Source organism: Garra rufa, chromosome 18, assembly GCF_049309525.1.
Source record: "Garra rufa chromosome 18, GarRuf1.0, whole genome shotgun sequence".
Taxonomy (NCBI): Eukaryota; Metazoa; Chordata; class Actinopteri; order Cypriniformes; family Cyprinidae; genus Garra; species Garra rufa.
Window position 1 is genome coordinate 20,642,057 of NC_133378.1, and position 16,187 is coordinate 20,658,243.

General features: G+C 34.5%; 1 protein-coding gene across 1 annotated transcript; it reads right to left on the reverse strand.

The window, feature by feature from the left end:
* Window positions 1-1,763: 1,763 nt before the first annotated feature.
* On the reverse strand, window positions 1,764-15,246 carry atl1 (atlastin GTPase 1). Its single transcript, XM_073823130.1, has 14 exons — window positions 15,074-15,246; window positions 12,350-12,600; window positions 12,100-12,234; window positions 11,201-11,305; window positions 11,058-11,108; window positions 10,183-10,239; window positions 9,928-10,020; window positions 9,716-9,854; window positions 9,169-9,296; window positions 5,970-6,026; window positions 5,485-5,556; window positions 4,977-5,408; window positions 2,399-2,413; window positions 1,764-2,255 (listed from the first exon to the last, which is right to left on the reverse strand). The coding sequence occupies exons 1-14, from the start codon at window positions 15,105-15,107 to the stop codon at window positions 2,145-2,147; spliced, it is 1,680 nt and encodes a 559-aa protein (XP_073679231.1). The 5' UTR covers window positions 15,108-15,246; the 3' UTR covers window positions 1,764-2,144.
* Window positions 15,247-16,187: the final 941 nt, after the last annotated feature.

Genomic DNA, 16,187 nt, shown 5'->3' on the forward strand with positions numbered 1-16,187 from the left:
TTTTGCGATATATGGGAGTTGATGCGTTTCCATTTTTTTCAATTTGCAATTTCAATTTGCGCAATTTAAAGGGTAATAAAAACACAGCTATACATGTCGATTAAAAAGTAATGCACGTTTCCATTAACCCGACGTTATGCGACTGAAACGTAATTTTTTCCTTTTGCAAAAAGTCAGGGCAACAGATTTTTGTGGGATTTTGGCTACATTTAATCGACTGTTACCTGTAAATGCGGAAAAAAATGTTTCCATCGCTGTTTTGCGAAATATCCATTTTTCGAATTGCCTGAAAAACCACCTCATGCGAGCGTAAAAACTTTTTTTGCGATATTTTTTGTATTAGGCTAATTTCAATTCGCAAATTTCAATATGCGCAATTTAAAGGGAAATGGAAAAACAGCTATACATGTTGATTAAAAAGTATTGCGAAATGCGAAATTAACCGATGTTATGCGACTGAAATGCAATTTTTTTTTCTCTTGCAATAAGCAAGGAAAATGGATTTCTGTGCGATTTTGGCTATATTTAATCAAATGTGCAAAAATAATATGCAAAAAAAAAACATTTCCATTGCAGTTTTGCGAAACGAAATATTCCTTTTTCGAATTGCCTGAAAAACCATCTCATGCAAGCGTAAAAACTTTTAATGGCTAATGGAAATGTAGTCTAAGCCTCAGACGTCACGCCCACGGAACGTTGGCTAAACGTCTGATGCATATGGTACGCTTAACTGGAAACACTTCAGGAATGTCGAAGTCGTCATCTGATTTGTTGAATTTGACCGGATTTCCAGGAGACGCGAGTGTCGCGTTTATTTTCGGTCTGCCGGAAAACAAAGCGCAGACTGATTTACTCTGCATTTTGCTAAAAGGTGCTTATGCAGACGCTATTGTTGTTATACACATTTGCGACGTTCGCGAACAAATGTCTGACTTACTGCTTGTTCTCCCTCTTATTATTTAACTTTCAATGCTGGTTATTTCAATGACTGACTTGTTGCACGCCAGTCTGTTGTTGTGGGGGCATTACCACGCCCCGAAACGTGACGCTGAACGAAACGAACTGTGATTGGTTGTTTGACATGTCGGTCAAACGGCCTTATGGGCGGGCTTTGGCCAATTAAAGCTGCCATGAATTCCAGACCTTCAGCCGTCAGTCTGAAGGTCTGGCTACGCGAGACTAATGGAAATGCAGCTACTGTTTGGTATAATTTATTCTGCCTTATTACTTATTCTGCAACACCGAAAGAGCTTTTTTTCCCATTTTCAGCAGAATAACTTCAGTTGCCGAACATTCGGTACATCCCTAGTGAACAGTAAAACTTGCACTACAAACCAGTGTACTCATAATTAAGATATTACATTAAATAATATGGTAAGAAACACCAATTTGCAGCAAACAAACTGTTTTGTACAGTTAAAATTAGGTGGATGCAGATGAGACTGGAAGCCAGACCCATGCAGTTTACAAATGGCCACACCCACTCTTACCGTATAAAAAGGTTAAATGTCAGATTTTCTTTGTGATTTTCTATTATTGATCTACTTGGCAAATGATCTTTTCCCATTGAAATAGACAGGAACTGCAAATAACATCCCAGGAGCTCTGTGACTACCACTGAGTGGAGCAAATGTGCTGATCCTCTTAGAGTGTTTTCCAGTTTGATGTCTTTGAAAATGGACATTGACACTGCCCCAAGTATGATAGGATTGAAGGTAAAATCACTGTTTGGCCCATGATAATGACTACAACTTGTGTTTTTAAACATGTAGTATTTTATTCCCTTATAAATAGCACTGAACTCAACATACGACATCCATTACAAAAAAAGAACAGACTGCTTTCATGTGAGTGTCAGAGAGAGAAACAGTATTTACAGTAGAAGATGGCAAAATGGTGAACTGTCAGAACTAATACTGTGATTTTCTAACGCAGGCACAAGCGACACAGACTCTGATTCTCCACACCAGTGTCCTCGTGGTCTGACCGTGGGCCTGAGCTGTAGGTGCAGGATGTTGCTGTGGTGGGTGATTGTGGTGATATGTTCTTGTTGTAGCGTTGAAACAGTCCCGCGTCTCTTTCTCTCTCTGACTGTACGCTCCACTGTCACTGTCCACAGTGCGTCTGCGTCAAACCGTGTGGGGTCAGTTTTGTTTCTTGTCCTGCTCGGGCTGTTGGTCGGTCTGGTGTCCAGGGAAGGCGTGATTATACAACTGCCTGTGGTTTGCTGCTACACTGTACAGCTTATACAGAGCCTGAGGGAGATGGATGGAAAGACATGACATGTTAATGCGAGATCTCTCATTAAGTTTATGAGATGTTGTGGCATTGTATTTCTATCTAAATAGATGAGTAAGTGTGTTCAGGTGTGTGCAGGTACAGGTAACCCCCCTCTTACCTCATTTGTGCTTCCCTAAAACAAAGAAATGAGGAATAGAGTTAACAAATTTGTGATGAAAATGTGACCTGATTTTAATATAGATAGAGTATTTAAATATCTGAAATCTGAGGATGCAAAAAAATCAAAATATTGAGAATCGTCCTTTAAGAATGTCCAAATGTGACCCTGGACCACAAAACCAGTCATAAGGCTAAATTTTACAAAACTGAGATGTACACATCATATGAAAGCTCAATAAATAAGCTTTCTATTGATGTATGGTTTGTTAGGATAGGACAATATTTGGCGAGATACATCTACTTGAAAATCAGGAATCTGAGGGTGCAAAAAAATCAAAATACTGAGAAAATCACCTTTAAAGTTGTCCAAATTAAGTTCTTAACAATGCATATTACTAATCAAAAATTACATTTTGATATATTTATAGTAGGAATTTTACAAAATATCTTTATGGAACATGATCTTTACTTAATTTCCTAATGATTTTTGGCACAAAAGAAAAATCAATAATTTTGACCCATACAATGTATTTTTGGCTATTGCTACAAATATACCCCAGTGACTTAAGACTGGTTTTGTGGTCCAGGGTCACAAATGAAGTTCTTAGCAATGCATGTTAATATTCAAAAATTAAGTTTTAATATTTTTACGGTAGAAAATTTATCAAATATTTTCATGGAACATGATCTTTACTTAATATCGTAATGATTTTTGGCATAAAAGAAAAATCAATAATTTTGACCCATACAATGTATTTTTAGCTATTGCTACAAACATGCCCATGCTATTTAAAACTGATTTCGTGGTCCAGGGCCACATGTATATTTAAGCATTATTACATTCATTTACTTATTTGAAAAAAACATTTTTAATTTTTTTTTAGTATAAGAATTATTAATATTATTATTATTTGCTGTACATACACACTTCCATTCAAAATATTTGGGGTCAGTAATATTTTTTTAAGAACTGACTACCATTATTTAGCAATGACACACTGAAATTGATTGATTTTTATTTATTTATTCATTTTACTTTCAAAGAATCCTGAAAAAAATGATTACAGTTTGAAAAAAAAACAAAAAAACTTATTATTATTATTATTATTATTATTATATGCTGGGCATGTACACTACCATTCAAATATTTGGGGTCAGTAAGATTTTTTTAGTAAAGAAATTAATACTTTTGTATAGCAATAATGCATTGAAATTAAAGTGACAGTAAATATATTTAAATACAGTAAATACAAAAATATACTTTTTTTATTTCCATTTGTCAAAGAATCCTGAAAACATTATTACAGTTTAAACAAAATTATTATTATAAATATTATTAATATTAAAAATATTATTTTATGCTGTGCATATAAACTACCATTCAAAAAGTTAGGGCCAGTTAGATTTTTTTTATTAAAATAATAAATACTTTTATTTAGCAATGACGCATCGAAATTGATTGAAAAGTGACAGTACATATATTTAAATCATTTTTTTAATGTAAATAATTTTTTGTTGCTGTTTTTTGTTTATTTATTTATTTATTTTTTACTTTAATTTTGTCCAAGAATCCTGAAAAAATATATTATGGTTTAAACAAAATAATAATAATAATTATTATTATTATTATTACTACTACTATATGCCATGCATATCACAAACATTGTAAAATTTGGGATTAGTAAATTTGACAAAGTGACAGTAAAAATATTTAAATACAGTCATTATAATTTGTTGTTGTTGTTTATTTTTTATTTTTTTTACTTTCTATTAATTGAAGAATCCTGAAAAAAATATTATGGTTTAAACAAAAATATTATTATATAAATATTATATTAATATTTATTATATAAAATGATAGGTATTATTATTATATGCATTCAGAAATTTGGGGTCAATAAGTTTTTTTTTTATTGTGAATACTTCTATTTAGCAATGACACATTGAAATTGATTAAAAAGTGACAGTAAATATTTTTAAATATAGTAATTTGTTGTTACCGTTTATTTATTTATTTTTACTTTCCATTAATTGAAGAATCCTGAAAATATTATTATGGTTTAAACAGAAATATTATTATATAAATATTTATTATATAAAATAATAATAATAATAATAATAATAATTATTATTATTATTATTATTATTATTACATGCCATGCATATACACAACCATTTAAAAATTAGGGGTTAGTAAGAATTTTTTATTTTAGAATTTAGCAATGACGCATTGAAATTGATTGATAATATATTTATACAATTATATTTTTGCTATTTATTTTACTTTACATTCAATAAATAATCCTGAAAAAAATGATTACAGTTTAAACACAAATATTAATTATTATTATTCATTATTATTACAACCTAAACAAAACTATTATGCAGCATAACTGATTTTAATATTGATAATATAAAAATTTCTTAAGCAATTAAATTGATTACCGAGAAATCTAGAGAAAAATCTGCTGAAAATTCAACATTTCTATAAATAAACAATATCTAAATGCATATTTGTTTTAAAAGTCTGTTAAAGCACAGTAAGCATTTATTTCCTCTTAAGTGTTGTGTTTTACCTGATCCCACAGCGCTCCGGCCACCTGGTCAATGACGGCGCCCAGTTCTCTGTATTCTCCTGAGTAGCGGATGTACGCCCAGGTGCACAAAGTGATGAGCGCGAAGCCCAACACCATGTTGCAGATGCTTGCGATGATGTCAACACCCACGAACCCCGTGATCCCTGCGGCCACATACATCACAAAGATCACCACGAACAGTGTTGCGGGTGTTCGTGCCGCGTGAAAGATGTTCTTGGAGTCGTTGTGTTTGATGTACTGCACAAACAGCTCGTCGATCTCCGCCTCCAGCTGCAGCAGGTAACGCCGGCTAAACTCCTCCCCACCCATTTTCTTCACGCTACGAAACAACGCCAAAGCCTCCTCGCGGATGCCCAAGTGACGCGACTGCAGCTCGCTCGGTGCGAGGAAAGGCCGATCTCCTCCGCTCACCTAGGGCACAAGATCCATTTGATGAAACGGAGTCAAACTAATACGACGGGAAATTAGCGGTTAGTATATCACTCACCACCTCCATCTTCCTGTTGTATAGATCTTTAGCTGCTGCGACTGCAGCCAGATTATTTGCCTCTGCTGTGGCCTGTGGACACAAACACACCCTAACACTGTCATACTGTATGATGCTAATAGCTCTCAGGTGTATTTACAGGATGTCAGGCTGTGGCTAAGGGTTAAAGGGATAGTTCACCCAAAAGAGAAGAAATTATTGAGTAAAGTCATTTTTTTAGTATTCTCATAGTTTCATGACATTATGGTTCATCCACTGATGTCAGATGGACTATTTTAACAATGTCCTTACTACCTTTATGGGCCTTGAATGTTTCAGTTGTGTTGCTGTCTATGCAAAGACAGAAAGCTCTCAGATTTCATCAAAATCTTAATTTGTGTTCCAAAGATGAACAAAGGTCTTACGGGTTTGGAACAACATTAGGGCGAGTAATTAATGAGAGGATTTTTTATTTATGGGTGAACTATCCCTTTAAAAGGTCATACCTGTAACATGGATTTTGGATGTGGCAGCTCCTCTCCTTGGTAAATCTTGATATATGCCTAAAATCATAAACAGATGCTCAGTTCACTTAAAGAATTCCACATATCGAATTATATTGTCACAATTGTAAACTGCATAAAGATTAGGGATGCATGATTGGTACCATTTTGGTTGTTGGCATTATATTTATTTTTTAATATACTGATATGTGATCCTGGACCACAAAACCAGCCATTAAGGGTAAATTGATTTAAACTGAGATTTATAAATAAAAAAGCTTTCCATTGTTGTATGGTTTGTTAGGATAGGACAATATTTAGCTGAGGTACAACTATTTGAATATCTGAAATCTGAGGGTGCAACAAAATCAAAATATTGAGAAAATCGCCTTTAAAGTTGTCAAAAGTTCTTAGCAATGCATATTACTAATCAAAAATTGAGTTTTTATATATTTACGACAGGAAATGTACAAAATATCTTTATGGAACATGTTTTTTTACTTAATATCCTAAAGATTTTTGGCATAAAACAAAAATCAATAATTTTGACCCATACAATGTATTTTTGCTAATTCCTACAAATATACCCGAGTTACTTATAGCTGGTTTTGTGGTCCAGGGTCACATATCTATTGATATTGGATATTTGGATACAGCATCATCTAAAAATAATAACTGTAATCTTTAGCGAATTAATTTAATTTATACCATAATAAAATATTATTTTGTGTTATATAATATATAAAGAAAAAGTCTGATGCATTCATGCAAAATAAAAGTATATATATATATATATATATATATATATATATATATATATATATATATATGAAGGTAAAGTGTCAGTTTGCAGAATTACTTGCTTTTACACTGTGTTTTGTGCAGCATGGAGCCTTATAACCAATCAAACGCATTTTTGTTAATCTTAGGAATGCATTGGCCAATCTGAGATGTTTAGATTAGTCTGAAGCTGTTAAGTGCGCAAGCTTGTGAATTCCCTCCTCATAAACAGCACAGTGCAGATATGATGTAAATAAAATATTATTTTGTAGCTTCAGTGATTATACATGGGAGTTTTTGCATAACTTGCGCTAGACTAGACTAACATCATGGACTGACATGTTTGTCTGTGACGGTATAATGAAACGTTCCCAAAACGCAGACACAAAACAAAGTTTTTATAATGTTTTCGATATTGATATTAATAATCATTATTACAATATAAAGAGGAATTATGTACAAAAAAGATTTTTGTCATTGTATTGCAGCTAGGGCTGGACCAGAATATTCGAATATTCGAATATTCGTTCGGTGGGTTGGCATTCGATTTTAAATTTTGAGATTCGAATATTCGGTTTTTTTTTCATACACCTTGCATCCCCCGCGAAACGGTTCTCATTCACACTTAAATGAATGAAGAAGATCAGACTGCTGCGCCACTAACACAGAAACAGCAAAAAAAAAAAAAAAAAAGAGAGAGAGAGAGAGAGAGAGAGAGAGAAATTGAGTAATATTTAAGAGACACCATAAACTAAAGTACAGTCGGACCCACTTGAATGGTTGAAGCAAAACTAGGGCTGTGACTGTCGTAATGACAACCGCGCCTCTGCATTTAAATGCACGCAGTAAGCTGGCAGCAAAGCTCCAGCAAAAATAATTACCATGAATGTGTCGGGAAAAAGTAAGGAGATATTTGAATTATTTATTAATAAACTAGTATTTGACAAAAAGATGAAGTGGACGACCCTGATGCCATTTGCTCATTGGACTCGCCTTTAATACCTAAATGCATATGCATTAGGCCTATAGCTAAAGGAAGAGTTTTGTTTTCGATTTAAATTATTTAAATTATTTTTTTTATAGTTTCGGATGATATATTAGTCTTACCTTTATGAGCAAAAATGAAGTTTCACATAGCGCTGGCTGGCGCTTCATGTTCTGCAAAGCGTGCTTAGGCTATATCTATGGGTTTTAATTGAAATCGTGATGACTTGGTCGTTACTTTAAAAAACAAAAACTTAAATTTAACAAATAAAAAGTGTTCCAAATATATTTCTAAATTAACTTTATAACCTAAGTAAACGAAAATAAATGTAATCACTTTGCTATTAAAAACAACAGCTGTGCAATGGGGAAGAGAAAGAGAAAACAGACCGGTTCCAGTCAGACTCGGGCCAGTAATTCTGATGAGCTGTCGGAGAAGGTCCGGGCGAAGTTTTAGTAATGTTTGCAACGAATGTTTGTTTAATAGCCGATTTAACATTCTTATTTAGGCTAGATTCATATTTAAATGTATTATTTATTTGATTTATTTTAGCGTTTTTTAGGCTGATTGTTCACTGACTGAAGTGCTCAAATAAACACGCACGTTTGTTAAAAATGTTTGGGCCTCATTTATTTTGGGTTTCAAAATAATATACTTTGGCTATGTATTTTATATAGGCTTATATACACAAACGTTATTTATAATGTATATATATTTATTAATAAATCATTTAGATATGAATAATTTATTTATATATAAACACCGCGCCATTTTTTTCGTTCTTCTTTTTTAAACAGCCTACCCTTTACGGTGCCATAATTACTGTGCTAATTTCTGATTTGGGAGTGATTTGTTTGTTAAAAAATGTTAGGCTACCTTATTAAAAGTATTGCACTTAACAGACCTGTGTGTTTTGTATCACTAGCGCGGTGTCCGTTCATGAAGCATATAAGCTCTGCCTGCGTAAGGCGCGCCGCATCCAACTAGCAATGTTCTATTACAATTTATTAATTCTGAACGTGTGGTGTGTCCATATTACACCAACATGCAACACTGCACTCCCTTGGGTCCACAGCAAAAATCGTTTGGATGTACTGTTCTCGACATAATAAAAATGCAAACAGAAAGGCATACAGAGATTCCTGCCTTTATTAGAGAGAAGAATGTGTTCAGCCCCTCCCACCGAAGCTTCGAATATTCGATGTTGATTACTACCGAAGCTTTGAAGCTCAAAAAATGGTATTCGGACCAGCCCTAATTGCAGCCCTATTTTAAATTATATTAAAATTATAAAATTATTATACTGGGCCGCTATTTATGAAAATAATGTTAGCAGACCGATTTTTAATATCGGTACATTCTTAATAAAAATGCCTGATTGGTTAATTCCCCTTTCATTCCTAGTAGTAGCTAATGCACCTCTAACGATATTATTACCTTGAAGTACTCCAGAAGTCCACGGCAGGTAATTTTGCTTGCGTTTATCTCTTTCACATCCAGGTTTTTGGGGCGTAGTAACCACGGAACAAGCACTTGCAGATTATTGATGAACTCTTGATCGATCTCTAAAATACATGATTGGAAACAGGTGTTTTTGAACACTGCTTTTGTACTTCACAATATCCACCTTTTTCTTTAACATAGAAGTAAGTATATGGGTGCGACTTCCGGTTCATTATCCATTATAGGAAAATAGCGAGAAGAATAACAATGTGCAGTAAATGGTAAAACAGTTTGCACTACAAACCAGTGTGCTCATAATTAAGGTAATACATTAAAATTTGCAATATCAAGCAGCAAAACAAGCTGTTTTGTACAGCTAAAAATAGCTGGACGCAAATGAGACCGGAACCACACCCATAAAAGTTTACAAATGGCCACGCCCACTTTACGGAAAGTAAAAGGTGGAAAAGGACAGCAACATAGCTTCCACATATTTGAGCTCTGCTACAATCTACAGATTAGTGTGCGTCTGTACACATACCCTTCAATCTGCCGTCAAAGTGTGGGTTTGTGGCCACCTTGAGTCCCGGGTGTGGCATGAGGAAGCAGGAGATGTTGGTGAAGCAGGAATGGATGTGTTTCCTCACGTTCTGCAGCTCCTCATGTTGATTTTCTGAGATCTATGCATAAACACATAAATTCAGTGTTTTTATATGTTAGCCCGTCCTTATTTTCCTATATTAACCTACTGACCTTTAATCTTTTCTCCAGAAATTTCATTCCTCCTTCCTGTCCATAGGGAAACTCGTATGGAAAGCTCCAGTCCCGCACCAGAAAGATCATTGACTGAGTGAAATAACACACACCATATGAGTAGAGATGGTTATTTATAGTAGTGTAATGACAAAGCATTTTATAAGGAAAAGTTTCAGAATGAAACTACGAGAAGCATACTGATTTTTAAAATTAATAGAGGCCAACAGCAGAAGCATGAAATACAGCAAATACCTGAAATGGCTTGAGGAATGTTTCTTCCATGGCCAGTCTGCCATATTCAGTGAAAAGCTATAAAGGTCAACAAAAACAAAAGCACAGTTGTTGTTTTTTAAAGCAAAATCACATTTTTTGTAGTTATTCATTTGTGCTGTTTCACAGTGCATAAACCAAAAACTGCACCCTAAATGTGACCCTGGACCACAAAACTAGTCATAAGTAGCACAAGTATATTTGTAGCAATAGCCAGCAATACACTGTATGGATCAAAATTATCTATTTTTCTTTTATGCCAAAATCATTAGGATGTTAAGTAAAGATCTTGTTCCATAAAGATTTTTTGTACATTTCCTACCATAAATATATCAAAATGTAATTTTTGATTAGTAATATGCATTGCAAAGAACTTCATTTGGACAACTTTAAAGGCCATTTCTCAATATTTAGATTTTTTTGCACCCTCAGATTCCGGATTTTCAAATAGTTGTATCTCAGCCAAACATCGTCCTGTCTTAACAAACATACATCAATGGAAAACTTTTTTATTCCGCTTTCAAAAAATGTACCCTTATGACTGGTTTTGTGGTACAAGGTCACAAATAACTGTCCTTTCAAAATATTTATTCATTTCATACCAGTGGCTTTGCTGTTTAACATTCAAGAAAGAGTGGCTTACAAGCTTTGACAAGTTTTATGCATCAACTAATATTTTATTTATATATTTAAATTATCTTGTAATTAAACGGCACTTTTTTGGTACGCACTGTTTTTATAGTGCTTTATTAATACATTTTTAATAGAATTGAATCTCATTAAACTCTGTCATTATAAAGTCTAATAAGTACTACATTTTTACAGCATTGCGGGTTTTGAAATGAGTGTCACTCTACCTGCAGATGCTGAAGATCATCTTCTTGAACGTTCTGAGATATGTTATACACCTTGAAAAAGACAAGATGATATCAAAGTCCCATTGAGTTTCACTGAAAGTATGGTCTCAGGTTTTTTGGGGGGATTTTTGTGTGTGATCTACCTGCATAGAGCTGATCATGGTACTGAGGGCAAAAACAGTAGCTGAGTCACGGAGAGTGGACTGGCTGTCAAAGGTCCCCTGTGTGTCCATTAGCAACACTGCCACCTACAGGAAAAACAGCATAATGCATTTCTACCACAGTAATGTCCACACTAATGGTCCTCAGGAAATTTCCTCTTGTGTTTAGTGAAGCTTTGTTTCATTTTCACATCCAGGACTGAGCTACAGGCTCTGCATTACACAAATAAAGTCAAAAGTTTACATACACCTTGCAGAATCTGAAAAATGTTAATTATTTAAAATACGAGGGATCATACAATTTTTTTTTATTTAGTACTGACCTGAATAAGAACATAAAAAAGATGGTTGCATAATAGTCCACAAGAGAAAATAATAGTTAAATTTATAAAAATGATTTACATACACTTGATTCTTAATACTGTGTTGTTACCTGAATGATCCACAGCTGTGTATTTTTTTGTTTAGTGATAGTTCTTCATGAGTCCCTTGTTTGGCCTGAACAGTTAAACTGTCTGCTGTCATTCAGAAAAATCTTTCAGGTTCCACAAATTCTTTGGTCTTTCAGAATTTTTGTGTTTTTGTGTATTTGAACCCTTTCCAAACAATGACTATGATTTGGAGATCCATTATTTCACACTGAGGACAACTGAGAGACTCATATGCAACTATTACAGAAGGTTCAAACACTCACTGATGCTCCAGAAAGAAACACAATGCATTAAGTGCCTTCTGTGAAACATGTAAGTATCTTCTATAGCTTCTGAAGGGCAGTACTAAATGAAAATTATATTTAAATGATATTTAGGCAAAATAAGAAAAATGTACACATCTTCAATCTAACTAGATAGATTTTATAGGACGGTTAGAGGGACTCTTACCTTACTACCATCTGGTTTGTCCACCAGGAAGACTTCACTCCAAATCTGAATGCCAGTGGTCTCCCGCTCAGAGCCTCCTCTCCATGAGAATCCCGTCAGCGGCTCATCCGGGTCCCCCAGCCACTTATCACTGGCCTGAATGCAAACACATATTGCAGATTACATAAACTTGTTACCTGATTATGATTTGGAACTAGTCTGAGAGCATTAATACATGGATTTCCACTTTAAACTATGAATTATATCTCACCTGGCTGTACATGTAACGCAGCATGAAGTCCATGAGGAAGGATTTACCCTTACGGAAGGCTCCTGCCACAGAGATGGCCACCACCTCTCTGTCTCTGACCTCTTCAGCCAGAAGGATCTTACTGAGCGCTGCCTCGTCCAGCTCAAACGTGTGGTCATCCTTCACCACCAACACCTGGATCGGACGCGCCCGTCCGTCTGTCTCCTCCTCCTCTGAACTCCAGTCATACACGTTCTTATCCCCAAAAGACCCTGAATACAACCACATTTAAATACAGATTGTTAGTCCTGGAATTGCAATGACCGTCATAGCGGTAACTGGTAACTTAGACAGAAGCAATAACATCCGACAAAAGCAAACCGCAGTCAATAGTGACGCCATGAACTGTTAATGCTCTGAAAGGTGCTGCTTTGAAATGCAGTGCTCTATATGGCCCATAATGTATGGGTTGTACTGATATGTCAATATCAGATTACCAAAATAACAGAAAGTGAAAGTATGTTTGCTTGTACACTGTGTTGTGTTGTGCAGTGTTATTTAAAATAACAGAAAGTGAAAGTATGTTTGCTTGTACACTGTGTTGTGTTGTGCAGTGTTATTTTGGCATTATTTTTATAATATTTTATATTTTGAATTATATACAGTTGAAGTCAAAAGTTTACACCTTATGTTAACATACAAAATGTTAATTATTTTACCAAAATAAGAGGGATCATACAAAATGCACGTTATTTTTTATTCAGTACTGACCTGAATAAGATATTTCACATAAAAGACATTTACATATAGTCCACCACAGAAAAAAATAGTTGAATTTATAAAAATGACTCTGTTCAAAAGTGTACATACACTTAATTCTTAATACTGTGTTGTTAATTAAATGTGTGTGGGCTGTTTTTGTTCAGTGATAGTTGTTTATGAGTCCCTTGTTTGTCCTAAACAATTAAACCGCCTGCTGTTCTTCAGAAAAATCCTTCAGGTTCCACAAATTCTTTAGTTTTTCAGAATTTTTGTGTTTTTGAACCCTTTCCAACAATGCCTGTATGATTTTGAGATCCATCTTTTCACACTAAGGACAACTGAGGGACTCTATTACTATTACTATCTACAACTATTACAGAAAGTTCAAACGCTCACTGATGCTCCAGAAGGAAAAACGATGCATTAAGAGCCAGGGGGTGTAAACTTTTGAACAGAATGAAGATGTATACATTTTTCTAATTTTGACTAAATAAAATATTTGTTCATTTAGTACTGCCCTTCATAAGCTACAGAAGATACTTACATGTTTCCCAGAAGACAAAAAAAAAGGTCAATTTACCCTGATCTTCAAACACAAAATCAAATTCAATAAAAACGTAACGCATCACGTTTCCTTCTGAAGCATTTTCGTGAATAATGGAGCATTAATGCCACATTATACTTAAGATAATCATCTGTTTTTAAATCAAAAGAAGCAAGTGATCATAAGACAAACATTATGGAAGAGCATTTTAGTTGCATCAAGATTGAATCTCTTTTTTCTCAATCAACTATTCTCCTGGGAGAAATGGTGGAGTCATGTTTTAGCAAGGCTTAATGCAGCAGACAATCCTAAATGGAGCTTTAGTGATGATCTTGACCTTTGTCATCAAGGCCAGTGTGATGTGGCTCACAGAGATGTTTTATTGGTTAAGAGGTCCTGAAGTACATCTCAGACCTAATGTAACAACAAAACTGGTGGTCAAGCATTACATACCACCTGGTATCCTAATGGTTAATGTGTTTTTAAGCATTATATGAGCATGTGAACAAGTAAAGGATCTTCCCTTTAATAGATCAGGCATTTCTTAAATGCATTTGAGCAGTAATGGATATTGACAGGGAAATTAGAACATTTCCAACATTTTCCACCAGGGCTAAAAGGACCTTAGTAAGCCTCATTTAAATTATAAGGATGTGATGAAGCTGTTCTCAGCATTGCATTTACACTTCTGCCACTGGTTAGCACCGAAGCGACACCAATATTGTCCCAACACTGTAAATTATTTACATTCAAATTAGCTTGCAGAGCTCTCTATCTCTAGTGTGCTCTCTCTCCTGCTCTCTATCATGTCATATTCACCTGGTCAGGCCTGGTTAGAAGAGCAAGCTCATACGGCTACCGTGTATATTACATAAACCAGCATCTCCATACAGGCCTGTAGCAGATGTACAGAGCTCTTCTTGCTTTTATGTGGGTCACTGGCATCAATGCACATCACTTCACACACAGATCACTTCTGATCACATTTTAACCACTGCAATGAAGAAAAGCTCTGACGAGTGATCTAATAAATTCATCTGAAACATCAATAACAGAGATGTATTATTAAAAAAATTAAGGATATTATTGACTAGGATGTGTACATATGTGGGTGTGTTTTTTAATCCAGCACGACTTTGTTTTCACAGACATTAAAAATGCTAAAAATATCACGTTGCTTTTAAATATAGATATTAGAGCAGTAAAATAGCTGTCATCACAACCCCGCACAGATACAGGGCGGAACAGGGCTGTGGTCCGGAGCAAATCAGCTGATTTGGACAGGGAAAGAGCATTGTTTTTGTTTGTGTTTATTTGTGTTTGTTCCTTAACATACAGACGGAGTGTCTATGTAACAGCATCCTCCTTATAATTTACAGAAACGCACAATAACGCGTCTCCAAGGCTGGTTGGATTATTGTATTAAAAAATGGACTTACCCCAGCTGTCTCTGTCCTTTTTGTCTCGGGCCATGTCGCACTGGGTGTTTTGTTCAGGATTCGGGTGGGTTCGGTTCTAAACAGCGATCATGAGACGAATGCGATGCTGGAAATCAGCTGCCAGTGATGGAGGCTCATTCTCATCTGAAACGAATGTGCAGAGCACCATTGGATCGCCTAGTGGCGCTGTGGGACGGTCTGGTGGTAAACATCTATAATGTAATAACTCAACTGTAGTGGGCGGGGCTTAGAGACCCTGGCGTTGTCTCTAATTGGTCAGTTACGCTTGGTCTAAAATTATAGCTCTCATATTTTAACTCTTTACTGTATTGTTTCAATTCAGTGTTTTGTTGTTTACAGTGTAATTGTTTAATAATACGGATTTTTTATTATTATTTTTATTAATGATATTTAATATTTAATATTTTTTTCAGGATTTTTTGATGAATAGAAAGATCCAAAGATCAGCATTTATCTGAACATTATACACTACTTTTTAATTTATTTATTTATATTTATTTCAGTTATTTATTTTGAAAAAAAGAAATAGCAAGGATGCTTTAAATTGATCGAAAGTGATGATAAAGAAATGTATAATGTTACAAACAATTTCTATTTCAAATAAATTCTGTTCTTCCGAACTTTCTATTCAACAAAAAAATTCTACTCAGCAGTTTTCAACATAATAATAAAAAAAGGTTTTTGAGCAGCAAATCAGAATATTAAAATGATTTCTGAAGGACTCATGTGACTGGAGTAATGATGCTAAAAATTTAGCATTTTAAAATATATAGTTTAAAGTAATAGTACTTTTTTTTTTTTGACATTTTAACTGTTTTTGCTGTACTGAGAAGTGAGAATCAAATAAATGCAGGCTTGGTGAGCAGAAGAGACTTCTTTAAAAACATTTAAAATCTAACTGTTCAAAAAAGATCTATAATCATTAGAAATAGTAATAGTGGATCTAAGTATATCCGTCAGATGGCGCTACGTGTACACTATATAACAAGAAAATGTTAAAAAAGAAAAAAGGACTAAAGAATAAAGAGAGCAAATAGAAGAGTTGAAGAACGAAGGGCCATAACTCGTCTTTTACTGAAAGACAAAGTTTTGT

Bases quoted from the DNA above. Each gene is read 5' to 3' on its own strand.
- atl1 (XM_073823130.1), bottom strand. From the start codon at position 15,107: ATGGCCCGAGACAAAAAGGACAGAGACAGCTGGG. The intron at 10,240-11,057 runs GTAGAGTGACAC...TGACCTTTATAG, and splicing joins ATGATCTTCAGCATCTGCAG to CTTTTCACTGAATATGGCAG. The intron at 5,557-5,969 runs GTATGACCTTTT...TTGTGTCCACAG, and splicing joins ATCCAAAATCCATGTTACAG to GCCACAGCAGAGGCAAATAA.